Here is a 21,446-nt window from a genome sequence, read left to right as displayed (position 1 = left end):
AAGCCATTTAAAAGCTGGGGCAAAAATTTTTAAGGATTGTATCTTAAGTGTAAAGCTTCGAAACGGCTTGTGATCCAGACTTCGCCTGAGTGATGTCCCAGGTATATATCGTATGAGTAGATAAATAAAATCGGCTGACCTAAACAAGGCTGGCTTTATGCTACCAGGAGTCCCAAACTACCAGCAAGAGTTGGCTGTGAGATGTGTCCCTACTCTGCCACTGGAAAAAGAGATAAAGTTGGTCTGTGAAATACAGAGCTTGTTTGGTATGCATTGCCTCAGGTAAGCTCTGCAAATCAGGGCCACAAGTAGGTTTGCTTTTCTTGTTCCTGTGGCCAGCCCTGGTTGTGAAATTCTATATGAAGAATAAGACAGTATTATTCCTATGTGCACTTGTTATATATAGCTCCAGGGAATGAGAGACCGTGTGCCTATGGCCGTGGAGATCATTGAACAGTAGAGCAGGCAAGAGAAGAGAAAGGCAGTCTTGAGCTTCAGAGATGGGACTGGATGTTAGAAGACGTAACATCCTCTCCTCTCACACGGATGTAAATGAGGATTAACTCCATTGAAGTCAAAGGAGTTATACTGGTGTAAAGCTATGTAAATAAGAGGAGAACTGGGCTTCTGGCTTCTCTTCTCAGCTCTGCCACAGACTTTCCATGTGACCTTGAGCAAGCCACTTACCCTCTGTTTGCCTCAGATTTGACACCACGTAGTGTTTTTGTTAGCTGGCTGGGAACAAGCTGTTTGGCAGTAGCTCTGCACCCTGGGATGAGCCCAGTCCAAAAGTCTTGTGCAGAGGGGGCCAAATTCACTGCACAGCTTTTAAAAAAGAAACACAACGTTTCTCCATGCTACAACTCCGTATCCAGTCAGTGAAGCAGAATTAGTCAAATGATCTGTAACAATGCTATCTGGTGACTCCCAGTAATGTTATGATCTGTGAAACTGGGATAACAAATTGCAAAACCTGAGTTTTAGAAAGTGCACTGAAATCCTCTGATACAATCAGTATTACTTCTATTGCTAGGGCTACCATTTTGTCACAGAAATCACGGAATCTGTGACTACCCGAGACCTCTGTGACTTGAGCCCACCTGTGGTGGCTGAAAACTGCGGGGCCCCGAGCTACCAGCCACCACAGGCAGGGGAGGGAGTGCCCCGGGTGCTCTGGGAGCTCAGAGCCGCTGCAGGCAGCCGTGGGCAGCAGGGCGTCCATGAGCTCAGAGCTGCCACAGACAGTTGGGCGGGGCACCCGGGAGCTTGGAGCCGACACAGGCGGCTGGGGTGCCCGGGAGCTGCCGCGGGCGCCTGGGGTGTCCCACAACTCCAAGCCTGGCCCCCAGGGGTGATGTGGGGACTCCCACAGCTCCCCATTTTGTCATGCATATTTTTAGCAAAAGTCATGGATAGGGCACGGGCTTCCGTGAATTTTTCTTTGTTGCCCGTGCCCTGTCCGTGAATTTTACTAAAAGTATGTGTGACAAAATCTTAGCCTTAACTATTGCTAATCAAAAGTGATATGTAAGGGCAAAATTTTATAGGCTACAGAAAGTAAGAGATACTACAGTGACGAGCATGGTACAAGACCCAGAGTAGAATGGAACAGACTACAACTATAGCTCTCAACTACCTTTTTGAAAGAATTCCTTTGCTTTAGAGCCAAAGGAAGCTCTAAACCACACATTTTTGGTGTTCTCATTTTTTTCTTGCAAATTAGTTACATGGGAAATGCTGGAGAGAAAAACAAAAGATACAGATCACTGTTTTTTGCTCAGGAAATTCAGCCTATGTCCTTTAAAACGACGTGCCGTGCCCTACGGTTCTTCTTTTGGCTCTCACACTGGCTCTTTGTCCTACGTTTGGTGGTGGGCAGATCGTAAGCTCCATGGATACTGTCGCTGGTTTCCCAACTGGGAGCTTGAATATGATCTCACTCGCATTAGCTTATGCTGCTGTAACTTGACTGAGTTCAATGGAGTTACTCCAGATCTACACCAATGTCACGGAGATCGGAATCAGGAGTGTGATCTTTAACTAGATACAGTTCAGACAAGCGCAGCTGTGCTCGCCCAATTACTACACAGTCTGTATTTTTTAATTATAATATTCACATTAATTACTTTGTTTAGTTGGGTTAGACATTTCTTGCAGGCTTGGGACATTAATAACTAACCACTGGTGTCAAAAGCTACATGATTCATTATGCTGGTTGTTTTCATGTTGCTTCTGATGTAGATCACAAAGCCTTAGATACTGTGTAGGCCTTTTGTTAGGAAAATATTCAGCCTTGTTTATAAAGCAGTTCTAAAAGATCACTTTCACATATATCAGGGAAACATAGGCCTTTTCTCTCATGAATATCTTTGGTCCTTTTTATTCTTGTTTTAGGGGAAGGAGGCGGGAAATTATTAACATACTGCATTAATATCTAGAGTTGCCAGGTCTGGGATAGCGCTTTGTGCGTTAGTATATTAACCCCTTCATCTCCAAGGCCACCTCAAGCCACTGGTATTTGGAGAAGGGAGGGAAGGAAAGCTAAGAGGCTGGGGATTGCTAAACAGTGAGCAATAGAGATCCATGTTCTTCTGGAGCAGGACTTCTAGGCTTTAATTTTTTAAAATGTCGGAATGTATATGGTTTACATTATATTAGAACCATTAACATTTATAAATATAAGGCAAAATGAAAGCAGAATCATGGAACTAACAAACTGCGTGTCCGCCGGAATTGTTTAATAGCTGTTTTTGTTATATTACATCCCTTTCCTCATCCTTTGGCTTTCAATGAGACCGAGGCCGTGTCTACGCCACACAGCCATGGTGATGGAGCTGTGCCACTGTAGAACAGTAGGGTAGATGCTTTGTACATCCAGAGAAGGGGTTTCTCCGTTGTTGTAGTTAGTTCACCTCGCCGAGAGGCTGTAGCTAGGTCAACAGAAGACCTAGCTGCATCTACAGCAGGGATTAGGTTGACCTAACTACATCGCACAGGGTGTGAAATTTTTCACATCCCCGAGTGATGACATAGCTAGATTGATTTAATTTTTCAGGGTAGACGAGGTCTCTGGCTCCTCAGGCCAATGCCACTTTTGAAAATGCACTGTAGACTTCTAAGGCGCTGAGGCCTTTTTGAAAATGTTACCCATAGTGCTTATGACTATGAATAGTCCCAGCAACTTCAGTGAGACTAATTATGGGTAGTAAGTGCCATGAGACTCATCAAAAGCCTATTCAAGCCAATGCAAAGTGCCCTGTTGACTCGCAAGGGCCTCTGGATCAGGCTGCACATTTGGTAGTAGAATGCAGAATCAGGCCCTCGGGCTGTAAGCTCTTTTGTGGTAAGGACCTGCCTTATCAGACATCTCTAAAGCCTTAACACACTTGAGGGCTGTGTTTAAATAGCAAATGTTAAAGAGGAATGAAGAGTAATAACAACTTGCAGCGCTACACTATAATCAGGCTAGAACCCAAAGCTTTTATGACAGATCAACAGTCAGATGTTAACACCACAAACTTACCCAAAACACCTTTGCTAGTCGATGTCTAACTAATTCCAGAAACCTCACACAGAGATCACTTCTACATCCTCATGTCCACAATGAGTGTTAAAGTGATAGTGGGAAAAATTCTCAAAAATATTGAGAGTCTGTCTTTTAATAGGACTTGGGCTCCTAAGTCACGTAAAGCACCTTGGAAAAGTCACCTTCATCTTCACTTTGCTGCTGGGCCCTCCACTCTAGCAACTGTGATGGTGCTCCATTGCTATCACAAGGCAGCATTGTGATATACATGGAAGCCCAGGAGTGGCTTTTTAAATCTGTAAAGTGCTAAGAAGTCACAAACCTTTTAGATTTGGACCTTGTCAAAGTGCTCTATCTAGGGTGACCATGGCAAACCATTATTGGAGAGCAGGGCAACTTGACCTTTCAAGGGCCTTTACTCATAAGATTCACCATCATTGACAATAGTTTTTGTATTATATTAGTGACTAGAAGTCACAGCAGAAGTTGAGGCCCCATTGCTTTAGGCATTGTACAGAATCCCTGCCCCAAAGTGCTTGCAGTCAAAACAGAAAAGGGTGGGGAGGAAGATTTTATAGATGGGGAATTAAGTTACGTAAGGTCTCATAGGAAGAGCTGGAACTGAAGTCACGTCTCTGGTGTCCCAAACCACTACATTAGCAACAAAACCATTCTTCCCTCTGATGCAGGAGCGCTTGTGTAACCCACACACCTTCTGGGTGTGGTGTTCTGTCCCATCTAGTGGCACTGAAACCACGTATAGAGAGAGATATAAAATGAGTCTGCTCTACAGCCAAAGCTAACAGCCAGTTGGCTTTTAGCTCATGCAGTAGAGGCTCATGCACTAAGCTCCAGAGGTTCAATCCTGCTCCCCGATGATCAGGGTCTATTGGCATAGGCGGCGAGTTCCATATCCACGGGGTGCTCGGGCACCAGCAATATTCAGAGCCAGGAGCCCAGCTCCAGCAATACTTGGGGCTGGGTGACCCCCCCGCACCCGGCCCCAGCTGCAGCTCCCGCCCCACACCTTCCCTGAGTGTCCCCTGGCCCCGACTTGCTGCCCTCGCCCCCCCCCCCTCGCCTTTCACTGGCCCCCTGGGGCAGTGTCCCTGTCTCTTCCCTGTGCTGCCTCCCGGCAGCAACTGCTGCCACAGGGTCCTAGTGCCCCCCATCTCCACTGCCAGGGCAGACTGACTCTGAGACTGCCCTTCCCCCTCAGACCCTTCCCTTTTCCAATGGGACCCTCCAGCAGTACAGGGGACCCCCCCCTGCCCGCAGTCACCGTTCCTGCCCCATACTGGGCAAGGAGGCAGCCCCATCCCTCACCCCAAGTGAGACTACAGTCAGGGGCAACAGCAGGGGAGGAGGTGCACGCAGCACCCCCGGCACCCACCACGGGGGAGGCGAGGGAGATTCCTGGACCTGAGAGGGGCCCTAGGAGCACATGCAGTGACAGTGGTGGGGGTGAATGTGCTGCTGGGGGGGAAAGGAAAGGGGGGCTCCTTCCCCAGAGCTTGCTGCTGCCGGCAGGAAAAGGGCTGGGGGGAGTCCTCCTCTCTGTCCCCTGTCCCGGAGCAACCTGCCTGCACCCCAAACTCATCCCCAGCTCTGCCCCACCCCAGAGCCCACACCCCCAGTCAGAGCTTTCACCCCCCACTGCACCCTCAACCCTTTGCCCGAGCCCCTCCCACACTCCAAACCCCTCATCTGCAGCCACACCCCACAGCCCTCACCCCTGCACCCCATCCCTCTGCACCCCTTCCACCCCCAAACTCCCTCCCAGAGCTTTGGGCAGGTGGGGGGCGGAGTTTGGGGGGACGAAGTTTGGGCAGGTTCTGGGCACCACCAAAATTTCTACAAACATGCCACCCCTGTCTGTTGGCATTACAAGTGGGGGCTTGTCTGGGATTTCAACTGGGAAGTCTCCAAAGCTCAGGACGCACTTCCTCAGCGAAGGGAAGTATGTAACTCCTATAGCTCAGTGGTTTGAGCATTGGCCTAGCTAAACCCAGGGTTGTGAGCTCAATCCTTGAGGGGGCCATTTAGGGATCTAGGGCAAAAATCTGTCAGGGGCAGTACTTGGTCCTGCTGTGAAGGCAGGGGACTGGACTCAATGACCTTTCAAGGTCCCTTCCAGTCCTATTCTTCTATGATTCTATACCGCTACGTCATACTGTAGTAGTTTATCAGCGGCGGCTCAAAGCGCGTGCCTGGGGCGGCAACCCGCCAGGGGCGCCCTGCCGGTCCCTGCGAGGGTGGCAGTCAAGCTGCCTTCGGCGGCGTGCCTGCAGGAGGTCTGCGGATTTGGCGGCAATTCGGCGGCGGGTACGCCGAATCCGCAGGATCAGTGGACCTCCCGAAGGCAGCCTGCCTGCTGTGCTTGGGGCGGCAAAAAACCTAGAGCCGCCCCTGTAGTTTATATATACTTAGTGCTAGACATAAATACATACCCACACAAGCACAGTGATTGCCAATAAAGTATCAACATTTGCTAATAGCCACAATGCAGTTATTTCCTCTTCTAAATAAAGGGAAGAACCGTGCCATCTCACGTACCACTTTGTAATTATTTCTGGTAAAAGCTAGCTTTTTAATGGTGACGTACTTCTTAATGTATGTATGTTTTTATTGTATACACATATATATCTAACACACACACACACTTACTGACAAGAATTCCCACTGATAGCTCTGTGATCCTGAATGGACTATCCGGTCTTTATCTTCAAGATCACTTCTCCACCATTTAGGGACAGGTTTAAAAATAGAGAGGGAGCAAGAAACAGACACACACAGACTCTAGGTCTACATGCAAAATATGTGAGTTTGTGCACCCATGTATGCAAGATTAATCACTGCAACTGTTGTGCAAATGGGTGCATAGGTGTTTAAATACTAACTTTCATATATGCTACAATTAGGGTATATTTGCATGCAAATGCAGCTATGCAAATACATGCCCATTTGTCAATCAAATCTTGGGGATTTTTCTAAAATCCCCATCTAGTCCTTACAGTTCTGTACTTAAACTGGCCAACACAGATGCTGTGATGCTTCCTCCGTGCTCAGTGTGCATTACTTCAGTACAGCTGTATCAGTTTATCTCTGCACATCTTACTGCAGACAGTTGTTTTCAGCAACACGCAGAAGCTAAACAACAATGATGGAATAAGCACCAGTTGTATCAGCCACCTTCCTTTCCTGCAGTGCTCTGCCTTAATAGTAAAAAGCTAAATTTCTTTAAGTATCCGAATGTAACAGGCTGGTAGTATTTGTTTAGCACGTGTTGTTCCACCTGGGAAAGGATTAAGTGTATCCTGTAGATTCATAGTGGTAGGAAACTTGTTCCCCCTGCTAATTATAACTGATGTGTGACTGACTCTCTGGAGAGAGGGGATCTAGGGCAGGAGTTATCACAACACATTTTTTGGTGGTCTCAGAGTGCGGCTACCAACTCTTGCTGGTGGCCGCGCTGACAATTTTTCCTAAAATACGTAATTAATTTTAGGAAAAACAAATAAATATGCACCTAGACATGTCCAAATCATTGTAATTTATTTATGTAGGATTTTTTCAGATTCAGTAATAAAAATAATGTACAGTGGTCTCTATTCTTTAGTGGAACTAAACAGAACAGAAACATAAATAAGGTGCTTTGCATGTTCTTGTCTTTTTGTTGTTGTTTCTTTTGCTTTTTTTGGTTGCTTTTTAAAAAAAAAAACTTGCTAGCTAGTAAGTCTGCTGCTGTGAAAAGTGATATTTGTATGTTTGTTAATATCACTTTTCACAGCAGACTTACTTACTCAGCCCTGGCAAGCCCTGGGACAAATTAAGCCCTGGATGGGGAGGGAGGCAGTGGGGCCCAGAGAGGATGGTGGGGGTGATGAGCCTGGGGACAGAGCCTGGAACCAGAGCCTGGTACCGCGGGGATGGAATCTGAAGCCACCAAAGCCTGCTGCTCCAGCCCCCGGGAAAGTGTGGAATTCACCAGCTGCCTACACCTCCAGCAATTTGTATCTCCGGAGGGGTCACTGCTTCCCCCCCCATCACAGCTGAGGAGGCTGTGGCCGCAAGAAAAGGCCCTGGTGGCCGCATTTGAGAAACGCTGATCTAGGGTACGAGATATGCAGTCCTTGAAAGAGGAACCCCAGAAGCAGCCAAGGTTAGGGAGAAGGTTTAAGTTAGTCTATTTGTTTGTTTGTTTGGGTGTTTGTTTATTTTAAAGCAGAAAGGGCGTGAGTTTGTACTTTACGTGCAACGGGTTAAGTTGTGGCTACAGTGAAGTCATATGGGAATTTCTCCTTGTGTGTTTGTACAGCAGGTTAGGAAAAGCACCAGCACACAGTTAAAAAAACGACTCTTACCTTTGCAGGTAGGAGGTTTTGTCCAGGTTCCATTTTCTAAACACACAGTTCTCAGGGACCCCTCCAGCATGTACCCGCTGTAGCACGAGTAGGTGATCATGTCTCCATACTGATAAAAGGTACCACGGGCCAAGGCGTTTTCGATGTGAGCAGGGGGCCCACAAGAAATTTCTAAAGAAAAATGAGAAGAAGCCACAATGGGCTGATGAGCTGCAGCATCTGGGAACTTGTTGACAATACGGTACGTAATGTCCCTGTCTGGTTAGGGTGCGAGCCTGCAGGATGCTGAGTGCTGCCAAGAGGAGTGTGGGGAGGAAAGCTCTGCAGAGAGAGGCTTTTGCGTGGTGCAGAGAAATGCACACGGTGTCTAGCAATGAAAAGAGACCTCTGCACTAGCACCAAACTTAGTCCTGGTGAGAAGGGGGAAACTGGGCATGGTGGGGAACAGAGAAAGGGGGCGACCAGGAGATAGGGCTTCATTGTAGCAGACACAACATTGTGCAGAGCGAATCAAACAGCGAATGTGTATAATGTGCCTGGCAGCCAGTTTGAAGACATTCCCCCCACTCCCCTCCAACTGCCAGCCAGGGGCAATGGCTTACATACTGGTGCTTAAAGGTTGTAAGTAGAAGAGAGTGACATTAGGCCTTCTTGTTAGGGCTGCCCACCAACAGAGAAATAAGCCGGAGGGTTATAAGAACACGGGGCATCTCCCAGCCAGCTTCTCACAACGTCTGCCGTGAATTCAGTTTGTACACTTACTTTCACATTTAGCTCTCGCTGGTGTCCAAGTCTCGTCAGGGTTACAGGTCATTGCAGCTTGCCCTTTAAGTTGATAGCCCTCCCTGCACTTGATCGATACTTTCTGGCCGACATAAAATTCTGTCTCAGACAGGCGAGCATTCTCTGGGATTATGAAAGGCACAGGACAAGGATTTGCTGTTCAAGTGTTTGGGGGGGGGAGGGGAGAAAAAATATTTGTAAAGCATGTCTGCAAACTCTCTCCCTCTTTTCATCATCAAATTGCAAAACCAGCAGAATGAATGAATGGATTGATTGCTCCCCAGTTTCACCTTTAAACAGGTGTAAAACTGTGAGGCTTGAGGTCATGAAATAAAGATAACAGGCCTGATTCTCTTTTACACTAATGTTACTTTACACCACGTTCGGCTGAAACCAATGGCAAAGCTCCCCTTGACTTCAGTGGGCTCAGGATTTCCCCCTGGCAGTAGAAGCAGGTATTGAAGAGGATGTCAATGTAATTTACATTGCTTTAAGATCCCCCTGCACTGCTAGAGTAAAGTAAAGAGGTTTTCGTGTAAACGAGAAGCAGACCCTTTGGGTTCAGTTGGATTTACAGCGGCTTAGTGGCACCGGAACAGTGTAGAGAAGCGGCAGAGTGCCAGGAAATCTGTCCCTAAAGGTTCACACAGTGAAGAGTATTAATATTCAACAGAGTTTACAGGTCACCTATTGTTCCTGCACACTGTAATTTTGGGCTAAATTCCTGGCCTTCCTCATGGGAGCATTTCCATTGATTTCAATAGGACGAGTCGCGTGACAAATATGACAAGGATTCAGTACAACAGCAGAGGGGAAGCTGCTTCTATGAAGCTAAAGACACATTGGTCTCTTATTTAAAAAAATGAGATGATCCAGCTAGTGCAACGCAAGACAGATCTAAGATCAGTTACAGCCAAATAAGGTTATATGGGGGGCAGAGGGGCAGATTTCAATCCATTTAAAGCCCTTTTCCAAATAAAGTCACCTGCTGCTGAACAGTTTACTCTCTCAATTTCACAAACATCTGTAGGCAGATGTTATATTTAATGTGCCTCAGGACTATTCAGTTCTTCACCATGCACACAGGTGTCTCCCAACACCGCAGAATAGCGGAAGATTAAATTTCGCTATGTAAGGAAAGTTTCACTTAAGTTACAGAACTTCACTAAGTGAGGAAAAACTGGGATATGCAAATGTATTTGATTTTGAACTTGACCAATTCTGCTCAGTCACACCAGTATGAAGCTGGGTTAGCTCTATTGAAGCCAATGGATTTACTCTCAATTAACAATGGTTTAAACAAAGAGCAGAATTTGTCCTTTAATGCTTAGAAATCTTCCTTAAAGAGCAAACACTCACGTTTGCACAGCGGGATTGGGTGACTCCAGCTTCCAGTTCCCGTGCACTCTGCTATGGGTTCCCCTTCCAAGCTGTATCCTCTGTCACAGTAATATGCTGCTCTGCTGCCAACTGTGTTATTTTCATACAGTGCCTTCCCATTCGCCAAGGAAACCAGAGCTTCGCATCTGGTCTCTGCAAGGAAGTAAATTCATTCATTTAAACTATATTAGGCCCCCACTTTATTCTTTGATATAGTGATGCAGTGTTTATAATAGCAACCGGAGAACAATAAAACATAATACGTGTTAACAGAAAAATCAGTAGCGCCGGAAAGAAAATATAGTTGGGTTGTTGCTCTACTGATGGAGAAAGGGCAAATAGCCAGGCATGTTTTTAACAAGATCACAGAGAGTTTAACAAGGTTGGCCATGAGGCTTTGGACACCGGTTAGTTGAAGGGGATTGAGCTTCAGTGGTTCCTTTCTTTCCACGTAGAGAGATCCCAGAGAGTAATGTTCTGCCTCTGCAGCAGCTGGTACTCGCCACCATCAGACCGGATACTGGACTAGAGGTATCACTGGTCTGATGGGGTGTGACAATTCCTGTATTCCAAATTGCACAAAGCCAGAAGGAGAAGCAGTCAGATGATCTGGGCTGCACTGCCATCACTACTCAAATGACAGGCAGCCCTATGTTTTGTCTTCCAATTGATTCAGATGGTGCAGTTTCCTTGCTACCTGAGAGACTAGAGGAGCTAGAGGCTTGGACAAGAGCAAGTTGATGGGACCTTAAACCACATAAGACCGAGGTAATGCCAGCTGACAGGCAGGAGAGAGCACGTAGAGATGTGGATACAGTAATATCTACTCTGTTACTGAGGGGCCATGCCCACCCTTTGTCTTGCATTGTTCTTGCATTCTCAGATGGTGGGGGCAGAAACACCTCGTTCATCTGCATCTGGCTAGATGCCTTTGATCTTTTCTTTCTGATGTGGGTCATCCAGACCCCAGGCCAAATTATCACAATATGCTCCGCAACTCGCTACCCTTGAGATCTGTGTGATGGATGGTTGTTAATGCGGCATCTGAATATCTTTTCCACCTGCCAATGAGCTAAAGGTCCTACCTCCTGTGCCTCTGGATTACCTGCCTGCAGTGGGGCTGTGAAGTGATCTCTGGGCCCTGCCCCTTCACACGGAAGGGGGTCACTGGCATGCCCTGAAGGCGTACCCTCCAGGTGCTGCTGTTTCCCTGGCTCTGGGGAGAGCAGTCCCACACCTGTCTGAGTGGGACACCATCAGCCTTGGCAGCCAAGTGAAACTCGCAGTCCTGTTGGTGGCACTGACCCCTGGGGATTGTGCCGCTGGGTGTGGAAAGGCATCAAGGGGGTCAGTTAGCACAGCTGCCCTTGCTGCCTGGCTGCGCTGCTGACACCTCCCCCTCTCATCTCCTCTGCCCTGTGTACGCCAGGTGGCCTCTCTGTGCCGCTCCGCACCCACGTGAAGGGGTCAGATCCTCCCTAAATCTGTGTGAGAGGCTGGATGTAGAGAATTTCCACTTCACAGGCGGGGAGGGTGAATGAGGATGTCAACAGCAAATAATGAGAGTAAAGGGGGCTGTAAATGAAGGGTGCTAGGGCCCAGTACAGAGGACAAAGGGTATCTGTGTCAGGGGCAGGAACTGAATGAAAAGAAGTGTTGGGGCAAGAACTGAGCTCAAGGGTGCGTCTGTCATGAGAAGGCGCTAAGGACACAAAGGGGCCAGAAAACACAGAGGGGCTTTTCCGAGGAAAAGAGGAGCACGGAAAGGGGAAAGTTAATATTTAACGTTTAATGCACATTATAAAGTTTATAATGTACTTCTGTTTAATCTACTCCCATGTATGTTGATTTTGGCCAGTGTCATTGGAGGGGAAAACACTGGATGTGCATACATATTTGGGATCTTGTCAATTACTTGTTCTGCCTTTTTGTTGACAGCTCTGCCTCCTGGTTATAAACACAAACAATCCATGCTTAAAATGTATTCTGGTTTGGGGCAGGAATAACAGGACATATTTAAGCACCCTTTGAGTTGAGTAATTTGCAGAAGTGTGTGTGTGTGTGTGTGTGTGTGTGTGTGTGTGTGTGTGTGTGTGAGAGAGAGAGAGAGAAATTTGTTGTGACAATTATTTTGAAGTTCTTACTACGAGGTGCCAACCTGGCTAAAATAATAAAAAATAAATAATAATTAAAAATGGCTCTTCATATGGATTTTCTGAGCCACTGGGAGAAAAGGCATTTGTTCTCATTGTCCACAGTCTTTGTTAAAATGGTGAGTGCCCTTAGCTCTCATTGATGTTTATAAAGCTATTATGGTACCTTGCAGATTCAGACCCTAAAGGAATATCCTTTCTGTCTGATAAGCCTTCTGGTCTTAATAATAACTCTCCCCTCTAGGAACCATTTCCTGTAATACTTTTAGCTGATTGGATGCCAGTTAATAGTAATATAAAAAGAACTACTGCACTTCATTGCTCCATGGAAGAACATTTCCAGAAAGAGGTTTGATTCTCTGGCTGTAGGATATACATATTGGTATGCCAACAAGAACGATAATGATTGCTTTTCCTAGATCAATACGTACTGGGGCATAAAATTTAACAGTTACCTTCACATGATGGGAGGGGTTTACTCCAGGTCCCATTGGCAAGACATGTGATATTCTGGGGCCCAATGAGATGGTATCCAAACTTGCATACATAGGTAACGTTACTTCTGTAAGCACTTCCTGAGGCCACGGACACTGCATTTTCTATAGAGGGATGTGGCTCACAAGTTATCCCTAGAAGAGAAGTCTTTGAGTTTATAATCTTTACAGTATTTATACAAAGCTGTTTGTTTTTATTTCTTCTCTTTTGTACACTGTATCATGCCCTACTTCACAAAACGAGTTAAAGGAGGATGAAGGGGAGGAAACGGAGGCCGGAAAAGCAAGATATAAAGAAATGTGACTCAATGTCTCAGAGGGACAGAATCACAGATAGATGGGGCAGCATTAGAGACAGGCTCTCACTCCTCATTTTGTACAGAGATAAAGTGGAAAGGGGACCTAGAAATTAGCACACATTGCAGCAGCACAACGTGGAGATAGAGGAGTAAAAAGCGAGAGAGGAAGGCTGGACAGAATTCCTTGCAAAAGGCTATAACGCCCCTAGGATACATTTATGAAATGCACAAAGCAATGATATCTACTTTGTCCTCCACCCCAAAATAAGTCACACCTCACTGCTCTGACAGCAAAACAATCAGATTGCAGTGATTTGAGTTGCTCACACCAGCTGGGTCAGCACTGGCACCCTTACGACAAATCACTGCAGTGTGATAATTCAAGACCCATATTCCATGATACAATAAAATTCAGGCCAAGCTTTCCCATCATTTATCCCAGTGCAACCCCAAGTCATGCCATTTCAATATGCAACTGGGTGGAGAATTTGCTGCAGCATCTTGCAGACTAAAGCCTCCATCAGAGTCAAAGAGGAAATGCGAACTGTAACTGCTCACTTAGGCCTTGTCTGCACTGGCATTTTTCCTGATATTTCCCACCAATGCACTACTGCTGGTGCAGCTCCATTGGTGGGAGCGCTTGTGTAAACCACCAATGGCTTTTTACCCCTAGCCCTGCTCTAGAATGGCACTCATCTCGCTCTGATCTGTACTTACGCACGCACGAAGGGGCTGAGGGACTCCACCGCCTGTTAACGTGACAGATTCTTCGGCTGGGTCCCTGTAGTTCAAAGCCTCGATTACAGCTGTAGAGAACTTCATCCCCAAATAGGAACTCCTCCCCATGAACAGATCCGTTCTCTATCGATTCTGGTGGTCCACAGGAGATCCCTATACCACAGAAAATATGTTGTTTTAATCAGATGCCTTTACCAACTGCCTGTCTCAGTCACAACCCCTTCTCAATCTTCCGGAAGAGCAGTTAGAATGGAGGAAACGCAATTTTCATATATGCAGTACGTATGCAAATATTCCCAGATTATTCCATTCACTAGAAAAGACATCCTATAACAGCTAGCCCAGAATGCTGTCTGGGGCTTGCCACGCACCCCTAAAAACAAATCTGATGTAGGTTGGCTTTAGCCGAAGGCATTAGAAAATATCTTTACAGCCATATTAATGATGTTAAACTTGGAAAGGAAAACAAAAAGCAAAATCATGATTCAGGGTAAGTGTCTCAGGGTTGGTTTACACTTAAAAGTTATGTCAGTATAGCTACATCAGTCAGGGATGTGAAAAAACCCACCCCTTTGTCTAATATAGCTATGCCAACAAAACCCCCAGCATTGACACAGCTATGCTGATGGCAGAGTTGATGTAGCGAACACTGTTCGGGAGGTGATTTTCCTCCACTACCAGACAAACTCCTTCTGTTGGTGGATGCTGTGTCTAAATGTAGAAAAACATCCACCAATATTTATAATATATTTCACCTGGTATTTTATTATTGGTTAACCGTGCGATTAAAACCGTGATTAATCGCGACTAATTTTTTAAATCTAGTTAATTTGTTTTGCGCTAATCGCTTTGAGTTAACGGCGACTAATTGACAGCCCCATAGCTGCACTACGGTAGGTACAACTGCTATGCCGACACAGGCTCAGTAATGTAGACATAACCTTTGTAAATGAAAGACATTAAGTACCTAATTTTCAGACAGCTGAGCCCCCACCATTCCCATTGACTTCATGTGACTCGGAGGTCAGCAACAGCCCTGAATGTTGCCCTAAATGGTAAAAGTGTTTAAATTTGGGGCGTGCCCTTAAACGGAACAGTTTCTGGTTACGTTTAACCCAAGCTTTATCCAAGCACACTAGCCTTCCTATCTGTGATAGGATATCTTTTTCTTGGAGTTTTAGAAAGGGCCCTAGCCTGGTCGCACAGTTAAATAATAGGTACCCAAAGCTTCACTCAGTTAAACAGCAGAGAGGAGGTGTCAAAATATAACAACCAGGTCCCATCACCCAAACAAACCCTTTAAGGTGTCTCAGGTTGGGAACCCAAAAATTAAGGCACCAAAAATCACCCTTTGAAAAGCTTTGTCCAGAAGTGCTGTTTTCTTGGAGGAAAAAAAAAAAGTATGTGTTGCAGTTTATTTAATAACATTATCTTCAGATGATAGCAATTTTGCAAGATGTGTCATAATATTCACATTAAAGTTTTATGTGCAGTTTAAGTAATAGACAAAGCAAACTGAACATTAGTCCTTATCTGCCCTATAAAAATACTCCCAAGCCACACTAGACATACAACAAATTAATTTAGAACTCACTTCTGCACACTGGTGCTGCTCCACTCCATAGTTTGTTTCCTTGGCAGATATGTTCTGCATCACCCTATTAGACAAAAGGAAAAGGATCATGAAACAGCATAAAATCGTTAGGATTGTGTCATTACTCCACTGCAGGAGAAGAGAATCAAAGCTGCTCTCATTTTTTCATGACCAATCGTGACTCCTTTATTCTGCTATCCCTCTGTACATGTTCCCTCCTACAGAAATCCATGTACTGAGGGAGAGCAGAATGTTGGAACTAAGATCCACTAGCCGAACGTCAGAGCAGAATTCTGTCCTAAAACTTGCCTAACATCCGCGACAGATTTTGAGTTCAGAAAAGGACAGATGGAGAGAAAGGTTGCTTTAAAATCTTTGTGCTTTGATGCGACCCCTTGGATACTCTATGCTTGCACTAGTGTGTCATTGTCCTCAATGGGAAAAAATAAATGTGCCCAAAACCATGACATTCTCAGTCCTGGAGAGAGGAAGTTAGATCAGCTGATGTTGCATCAATAGCACCACCAACCACAAACTGGGTGAGAATGCAGGATTTAGGGTGGAATCAAATATAGTTCCCACAGAAAGAAGCAGTGAAATCCAATGAGAGGAGCATCCCATGCACGTTCCGGGGTTCAAACCTTGGTAGATGAGAAGGGGCAGCATGCACTTAGATTCCTGGGTTTCTTACTGTCACATCTAATAATTACAAAATACTACTTAGCACTTTTAAAGCACTTTTCATCTTCAAAGCACTTTACAAATGTTCACTAATTAACTCTCACAAGACCCCCTAGAGCCAGGTCAGAATCTCCATTGTACGGCTGGGGGAAACAGAGGCAGAGGATAAGTGTCTTTCTCAAATCCGTAGAGTGCGTCAACGTCAAAGACAAGATCAGGATTTAGTGTCTGACCTCTCACAGTCACATGCTCAGAGCAGTGGATCGTGTCCTGCTCTGTAGAGGTTATTTATGGTGAAAGAAACAAAACAGGAGAGTAAAATTGCCAAGTTGGTGGGCCTGAGTCTCTGCTCACATACACCTCATTTTACATCTGTGCTACTCTATTGACTCCAGTGGACTTTCTCCTGGTTTACATCAGTGCAGCTGTGATGAGAATCTGTCCCACAGTGTAGTCATTGCACCTGCTTCTCTCCCATTTTCACTCATATTTGTGTAAATCAGGAGTAACTCCATTGAAGTTGATGGAACCACACTGGTGTAAAACCAGAACATGTGAGGGGAAAATCAGACCCTGTGAGTTCAGTCAGTCACTAGGAACTTGGGGCATACTTCTATCAGCATAAATTGGGAGTGACTCCAGTGGAATTAATCCAGATTTGCATTTGTAACTGAGAGCAGATTTTGGCCCACACAGCTCTGGTTAGGGTCTTTAATAAAAAAGCACTGACCGAGATTGTGTCTGTAATTGTTTATAAGCATTCCAATGGTGTTTATCACTGTAGCAGCATTCCACAAACATTGACACAGTTAGCAGGCCAGCACTCATGTGAAGAAGGGAAATGGCAGCGGTGGAAACTGAAGAACAGAGAGGTCAAATGACTTGCCCGCGGCGACACAGGAAGTCAGTGGGAGAGCTAAAGTGAGAATCTAAATCTCTTGATTCCCAATCCTGTGGTCTTTGTGCTCTAAACACAGGGTTGGGAATCTAAGACCATTCTGCATTCTCCTTGCCAGCAGAGTCTCACCTGTTTCCAAGAAGGTTCAGATGGGTCCTCACTCCAATACTCATTTTGTAGTTCAGGAAAAATGGCCTAACTTACTCCTTTCAAAAGCAGCTGGGCAGAGGTGAGCTCTCAATTAAATAATACTTTATTTCTATCCCATCCCACTCACATGTTCTAGGCGATGTCTCTTGTCCTCTTGCCTACATATTGTAGTACACTCTAATAGTTACGAGCACTTCTTCAGGACAAGGCAATTAAACTGTCTCTTTGGTCCCAGGACATTAAGTCTAACTTCTAAGTTTGGGTTTTATTTCTTTCACTAGTTATGTCCATATGAAGAGCACCTATTACCAAGAGCAGGTGTTTACTTTAAAGTATGCTTGTACTTAGGGCATTAGGCCACGGCAGAGCATTTCAGAGGAGTGTAGGGGACTTCTGTTTTAACAGCAGGGAGACAAGACTCCACTAGGGGGCGTAGGTGAAATAATGTCTAGGAGCAGTACTATTTTTCATTTGGAAGAATTTTACACTGGGTTTCTTCTGTCTCTGACAGAGAGGTAGCCTCTGTCCTAAAATCAGTCCATTACTGCAGTTTGATCCAGCTACCACCATAAAATATGCCTTCAATATATACACATGTTGTTATTGCAGGGTTCCTTTTTTTTTGCTAGCCTCACAATATCTTGAACAGATTCACAAGATTCAGAGTGGTAGCCATGTTAGTCTGTATTAGCAAAAAGAACGAGGAGTCCTTGTGGCACCTTAGAGACTAACAAATTTATTTGAGCATAAGCTTTCATGGGCTAAAACCCACTTCATCGGATGAATGCAATGGAAAATACAGTAGGAAGATATATATACAAAGAGATCATGAAAAAATGGGTGTTGCCATACCAACTGTAACGAGAGTAATTAAGGTGAGCTTGTCTATCTTCTCCAGGTCAATGAGACTATTTACATCCTTGAAGTAAAACATGTGCATAAATATTTGCCTGGGGAAGGACCAGAATGTTCAGCACCTTGCAGGATTGAGTCCTAGCAGGCTGATTTAAATACTGTATTATTTTCATTATTCTTTTTTGCATTGCAGTAAAGCCTAGGACCAGGACCCCTCTGTGCTAGGCGCTGTACAAACACAGAGCAACGAAAAGGTCACTGCCTCACAAAGTTCACAATCTAAGTATTTTCTGTTTCAGAACTGTTCCCTACCTTACCATCCCTGTTCCTCACAATACCACCACAACACCTCCCAGGCTCAGTGCAGGATCTGACAAGGTTAAAAGGCCACTTTTCATAATTTATGGAAAAATCAGAAAGACGTAAGTTTTCTAACTTGTGATAGGTTATGACTTGCTATTATTTTCTCACTAACTGTTACTTTGTTAAGACAGTATGGGCTAATTATAAAAGCACAGGACAGAGCCAGAAGCACTGGACTGTGCTCCCTGCCCTGCCCCGAAGTAAATCTAAGCAAGCTGCTTCAACGTCTTTTTCCTTATCTGTAAAACCGAGATACTATTTATCTACATCCCAGGACTATCTGAGGCTGAGATCACTAATGTTTGTGAAGTGCTTTGAGATAGTCAGGTGGAAGGTACACTGAGGGAGCCATGGAGTCATAGCAGGAGTGCTGAACTGAGCTGGGGTTGAGGAATCTGGGAAATAAGTCTATGCTTACATTCAGTAGATCAAAGGGTGAGACAGTAACTCTCCGTTCTGGTTTCTCTTTGCAACGCTTTAATAGAATCCACTGATTTTAAAAAAAGAGCTGCATTTGCTAAGGGCCCAAACCACCTTCTCTTCTTACAAATCTCTTCCCTCCCTCCACCCACTTTTTGCATATGAATTGCTGACCTGTATTTTATATTTATCTGAATTGCAACCTGGTCAAGAAAGGGTAGTGGTCTTTTGTAGTGTTTTGTACAGCCCCATCTATATGTGCATCATTCTATAGGCAATAGCAACAGCAAGAAAAAGGCATAAATGTTCAGCAGAAGTTAATACATTCTACTAAACAAAGAGGATAAGCAAGAACAATAAAGATGATAATACAAGGGTTAATCTTAATAGTATTGGTACATATACTGTGGATTCAGTTGACTTACTTGTAATTCATAGCCAGCATTGCATTGATAAAGAACCGCATTCTTGTAGCTGTAACTAGCACCAAGCACAGTTCCATGTTCTGGGGTTTCTGGTTTCCCACAAGACACAGGAACACAGATATCATCAGAAAATGATGGCACCCAGCTGCCATTGTGCTAAAAAGCAAGAGAAATAACTATTAAATGAGAACATCAGAAAACATGTGGGAGAGAGCTTTACTAGTACAGAGATGGGCAATAATTCTCATTTATTATTATTTGCAGTAATGTAACATTCAGAGGCCCAACCTAGACTGGGGACCCATTGTGCGAGCTTTGCACACTCGCATAGAGGCACTTACAGAGAAAGGGCAGAAGGGGAAACAGAAGCTCAGAGAGGTGTGAAAAGAATTGCTCAAAGTCGCACAGCAGATCAGTGACCGAACCTGGAATAGAACCCAGCCTGTAGACTCCTAAGCCAATACTCTAACCCCTAGACAACAATGTTGCCTCTCCAATGTATCAGTCAACAGCTTCAGCTATGCATCCGAATACCCAAAGAACTGTTCAGCAAACAGAGGGGAGTAGAATTGTTTTTCTCACCCGTTTACATTTTTATGTTAAGTTTTTGTCTGTTGTGGGATGGAAAGCAGGAGCGAACGGACCCCTGCAAACTGACTCAACAGAAATACAAAAAATAGCACAAGCAGGGAGAGTTTATAAATTCTTCCAGTTTTAACTCTGGAAGGCCCTGATCTTACACACGCACATTCCCATGCTGAACTTGGCTCACGTGAGTGGTCTCCCTGTCTCTAATGGGTCTTCTCCCAAGCCTGAAGTTAAACAGATGGGTAGATACTTGCAGGATCGAGGCCTGAGGTATTATTGGCCACATAGCTGAAGAGGTTTGTTTTTTACAAATACAAGGCCTGAGGTTTTTAAAGGTGTCAAAGGATTAAGCTGAATGATCCCCATTAATTTCAGTGGGAGCTGAAACAGAATTAAGAGTTAAAACAGAATAAAGTGAGTGAAAAAGAACATTTAGTCACAGTTCAGTACTATGGTTAAGTAGTAAGAGGAGAGGACTGTTTCCCAAATCTGGAAGCCTGTGTTTTTTTCTTAAGGGAGGAGCAGGACCTGCTGTATATTTTACAGTGCATTAAACCTGTATTGTGTACAATCAGGAAGCAGGGCCACATTCTACCCACAGATGAGTGCACACCTCCAAGGATAGTGATCTGCACCTTTAAAAAAAGAAAAGGCCAATGCTCTTTACCTGGCATATAGATGTGCTTGCTCCTGACAAAGTGTAGCCTTCTGAGCATGATAAAGTGATGCTCTTATTCACAGTAAACTCATCACCAGAAATAATTACATTGGTTAGATTTGTGGGCACGGGACATTTTCTGAGGCAACAGGAAATGCTCTTAGGAAACCAGTGTCCGTCTTCCTGACAAGTGCATGTATCCATTTCTGTTTCCATCACATAGCCCTCCAGACATCTGCAATGCATCAGAATCATTGGTACACACGCGTACGATGTTCTAATCCTCAAGGTACAAAACCTACCATGTGGCTCAATTGTCAATGTTTGTTTCTTATGAGCAGCGCCTCTAGATTTCTGTATCAGTTTAGCAACCTGCTGTGAGAGGGTTGAGGCATTTTTGCTGTGTGTTTATAAATCTGGTGGCAGGAGTTTGAACTGAGTCCATCCCTGGCTGCGTCCCCCTGCTCCAGCAGCACAGAGTAAACAGGGTGGATTCATCACGCTGGTGATTCCTTGTGCCTAGGAGAATCCCCATGTGATGTAAAGACACAGTAGCAGCTCCTGTGGTTTGGGCAGAGAGGGTATGGCTGGGTGAAAGGGGTATGGTCACAGTGTTATGTTCTGGGGATTGCCAGTTGCTGGATCTGCCCCTGGGGGCTGTTGGCAACCTGAGGGCTGCTCTTGCTTGCACCAGGGATTGGACAAATCCCAGGCAGACCCCAAGACTGGGAGAAAGCAAAGGTAACTTAAAGACATATTTGCTTTGCCCCACACAATCCTGCATTGAGTGCAATTCAATTGGACTGGAGAATTTGGCCCTCCATGGGGTTTGTTTGTATGCACACAAACATACACACACCAGTTAAGTGTGCTGAAGTGAAAATCCATCCACCCAAACCCTTACAAGCAGGGAAGTCACCTGTTCAGGTACCTTCATTTACATGCTGTCCCTCCCACCCATCCCTCCCTCATTTTAGCCACTCTCACTGATAGAATCCACTCCTTGCTAATACAGTCACTTCAGCTTCATAGAAACACAGACACACACATACCTGGAAACTGTAACACAAATTCTTT

At 45.1% G+C, this 21,446-nt stretch overlaps 1 protein-coding gene across 1 annotated transcript in view; it reads right to left on the bottom strand.

Annotated features, from left to right (window-relative positions):
• The window catches only part of SVEP1 (sushi, von Willebrand factor type A, EGF and pentraxin domain containing 1), a 169,625-nt gene that overhangs the window by 18,464 nt on the left and 129,715 nt on the right, over window positions 1–21,446 (bottom strand). Inside the window, exons 39-46 of the mRNA XM_065549724.1 lie at window positions 20,379–20,604; window positions 19,124–19,279; window positions 15,332–15,395; window positions 13,717–13,890; window positions 12,662–12,835; window positions 10,033–10,206; window positions 8,653–8,829; window positions 7,891–8,061 (exon numbers count right to left, since the gene is read on the bottom strand). Coding sequence (XP_065405796.1) covers window positions 7,891–8,061; window positions 8,653–8,829; window positions 10,033–10,206; window positions 12,662–12,835; window positions 13,717–13,890; window positions 15,332–15,395; window positions 19,124–19,279; window positions 20,379–20,604 — 1,316 coding nt within the window. The remainder of the gene's footprint in view (window positions 1–7,890; window positions 8,062–8,652; window positions 8,830–10,032; window positions 10,207–12,661; window positions 12,836–13,716; window positions 13,891–15,331; window positions 15,396–19,123; window positions 19,280–20,378; window positions 20,605–21,446) is intronic.

Source organism: Chrysemys picta, chromosome 6 (assembly GCF_011386835.1).
Source record: "Chrysemys picta bellii isolate R12L10 chromosome 6, ASM1138683v2, whole genome shotgun sequence".
In the NCBI taxonomy this organism is placed as follows: domain Eukaryota; kingdom Metazoa; phylum Chordata; order Testudines; family Emydidae; genus Chrysemys; species Chrysemys picta.
Note: the sequence above shows the minus strand (reverse complement) of the source record. Positions and strands in the feature narration are given on the sequence as shown.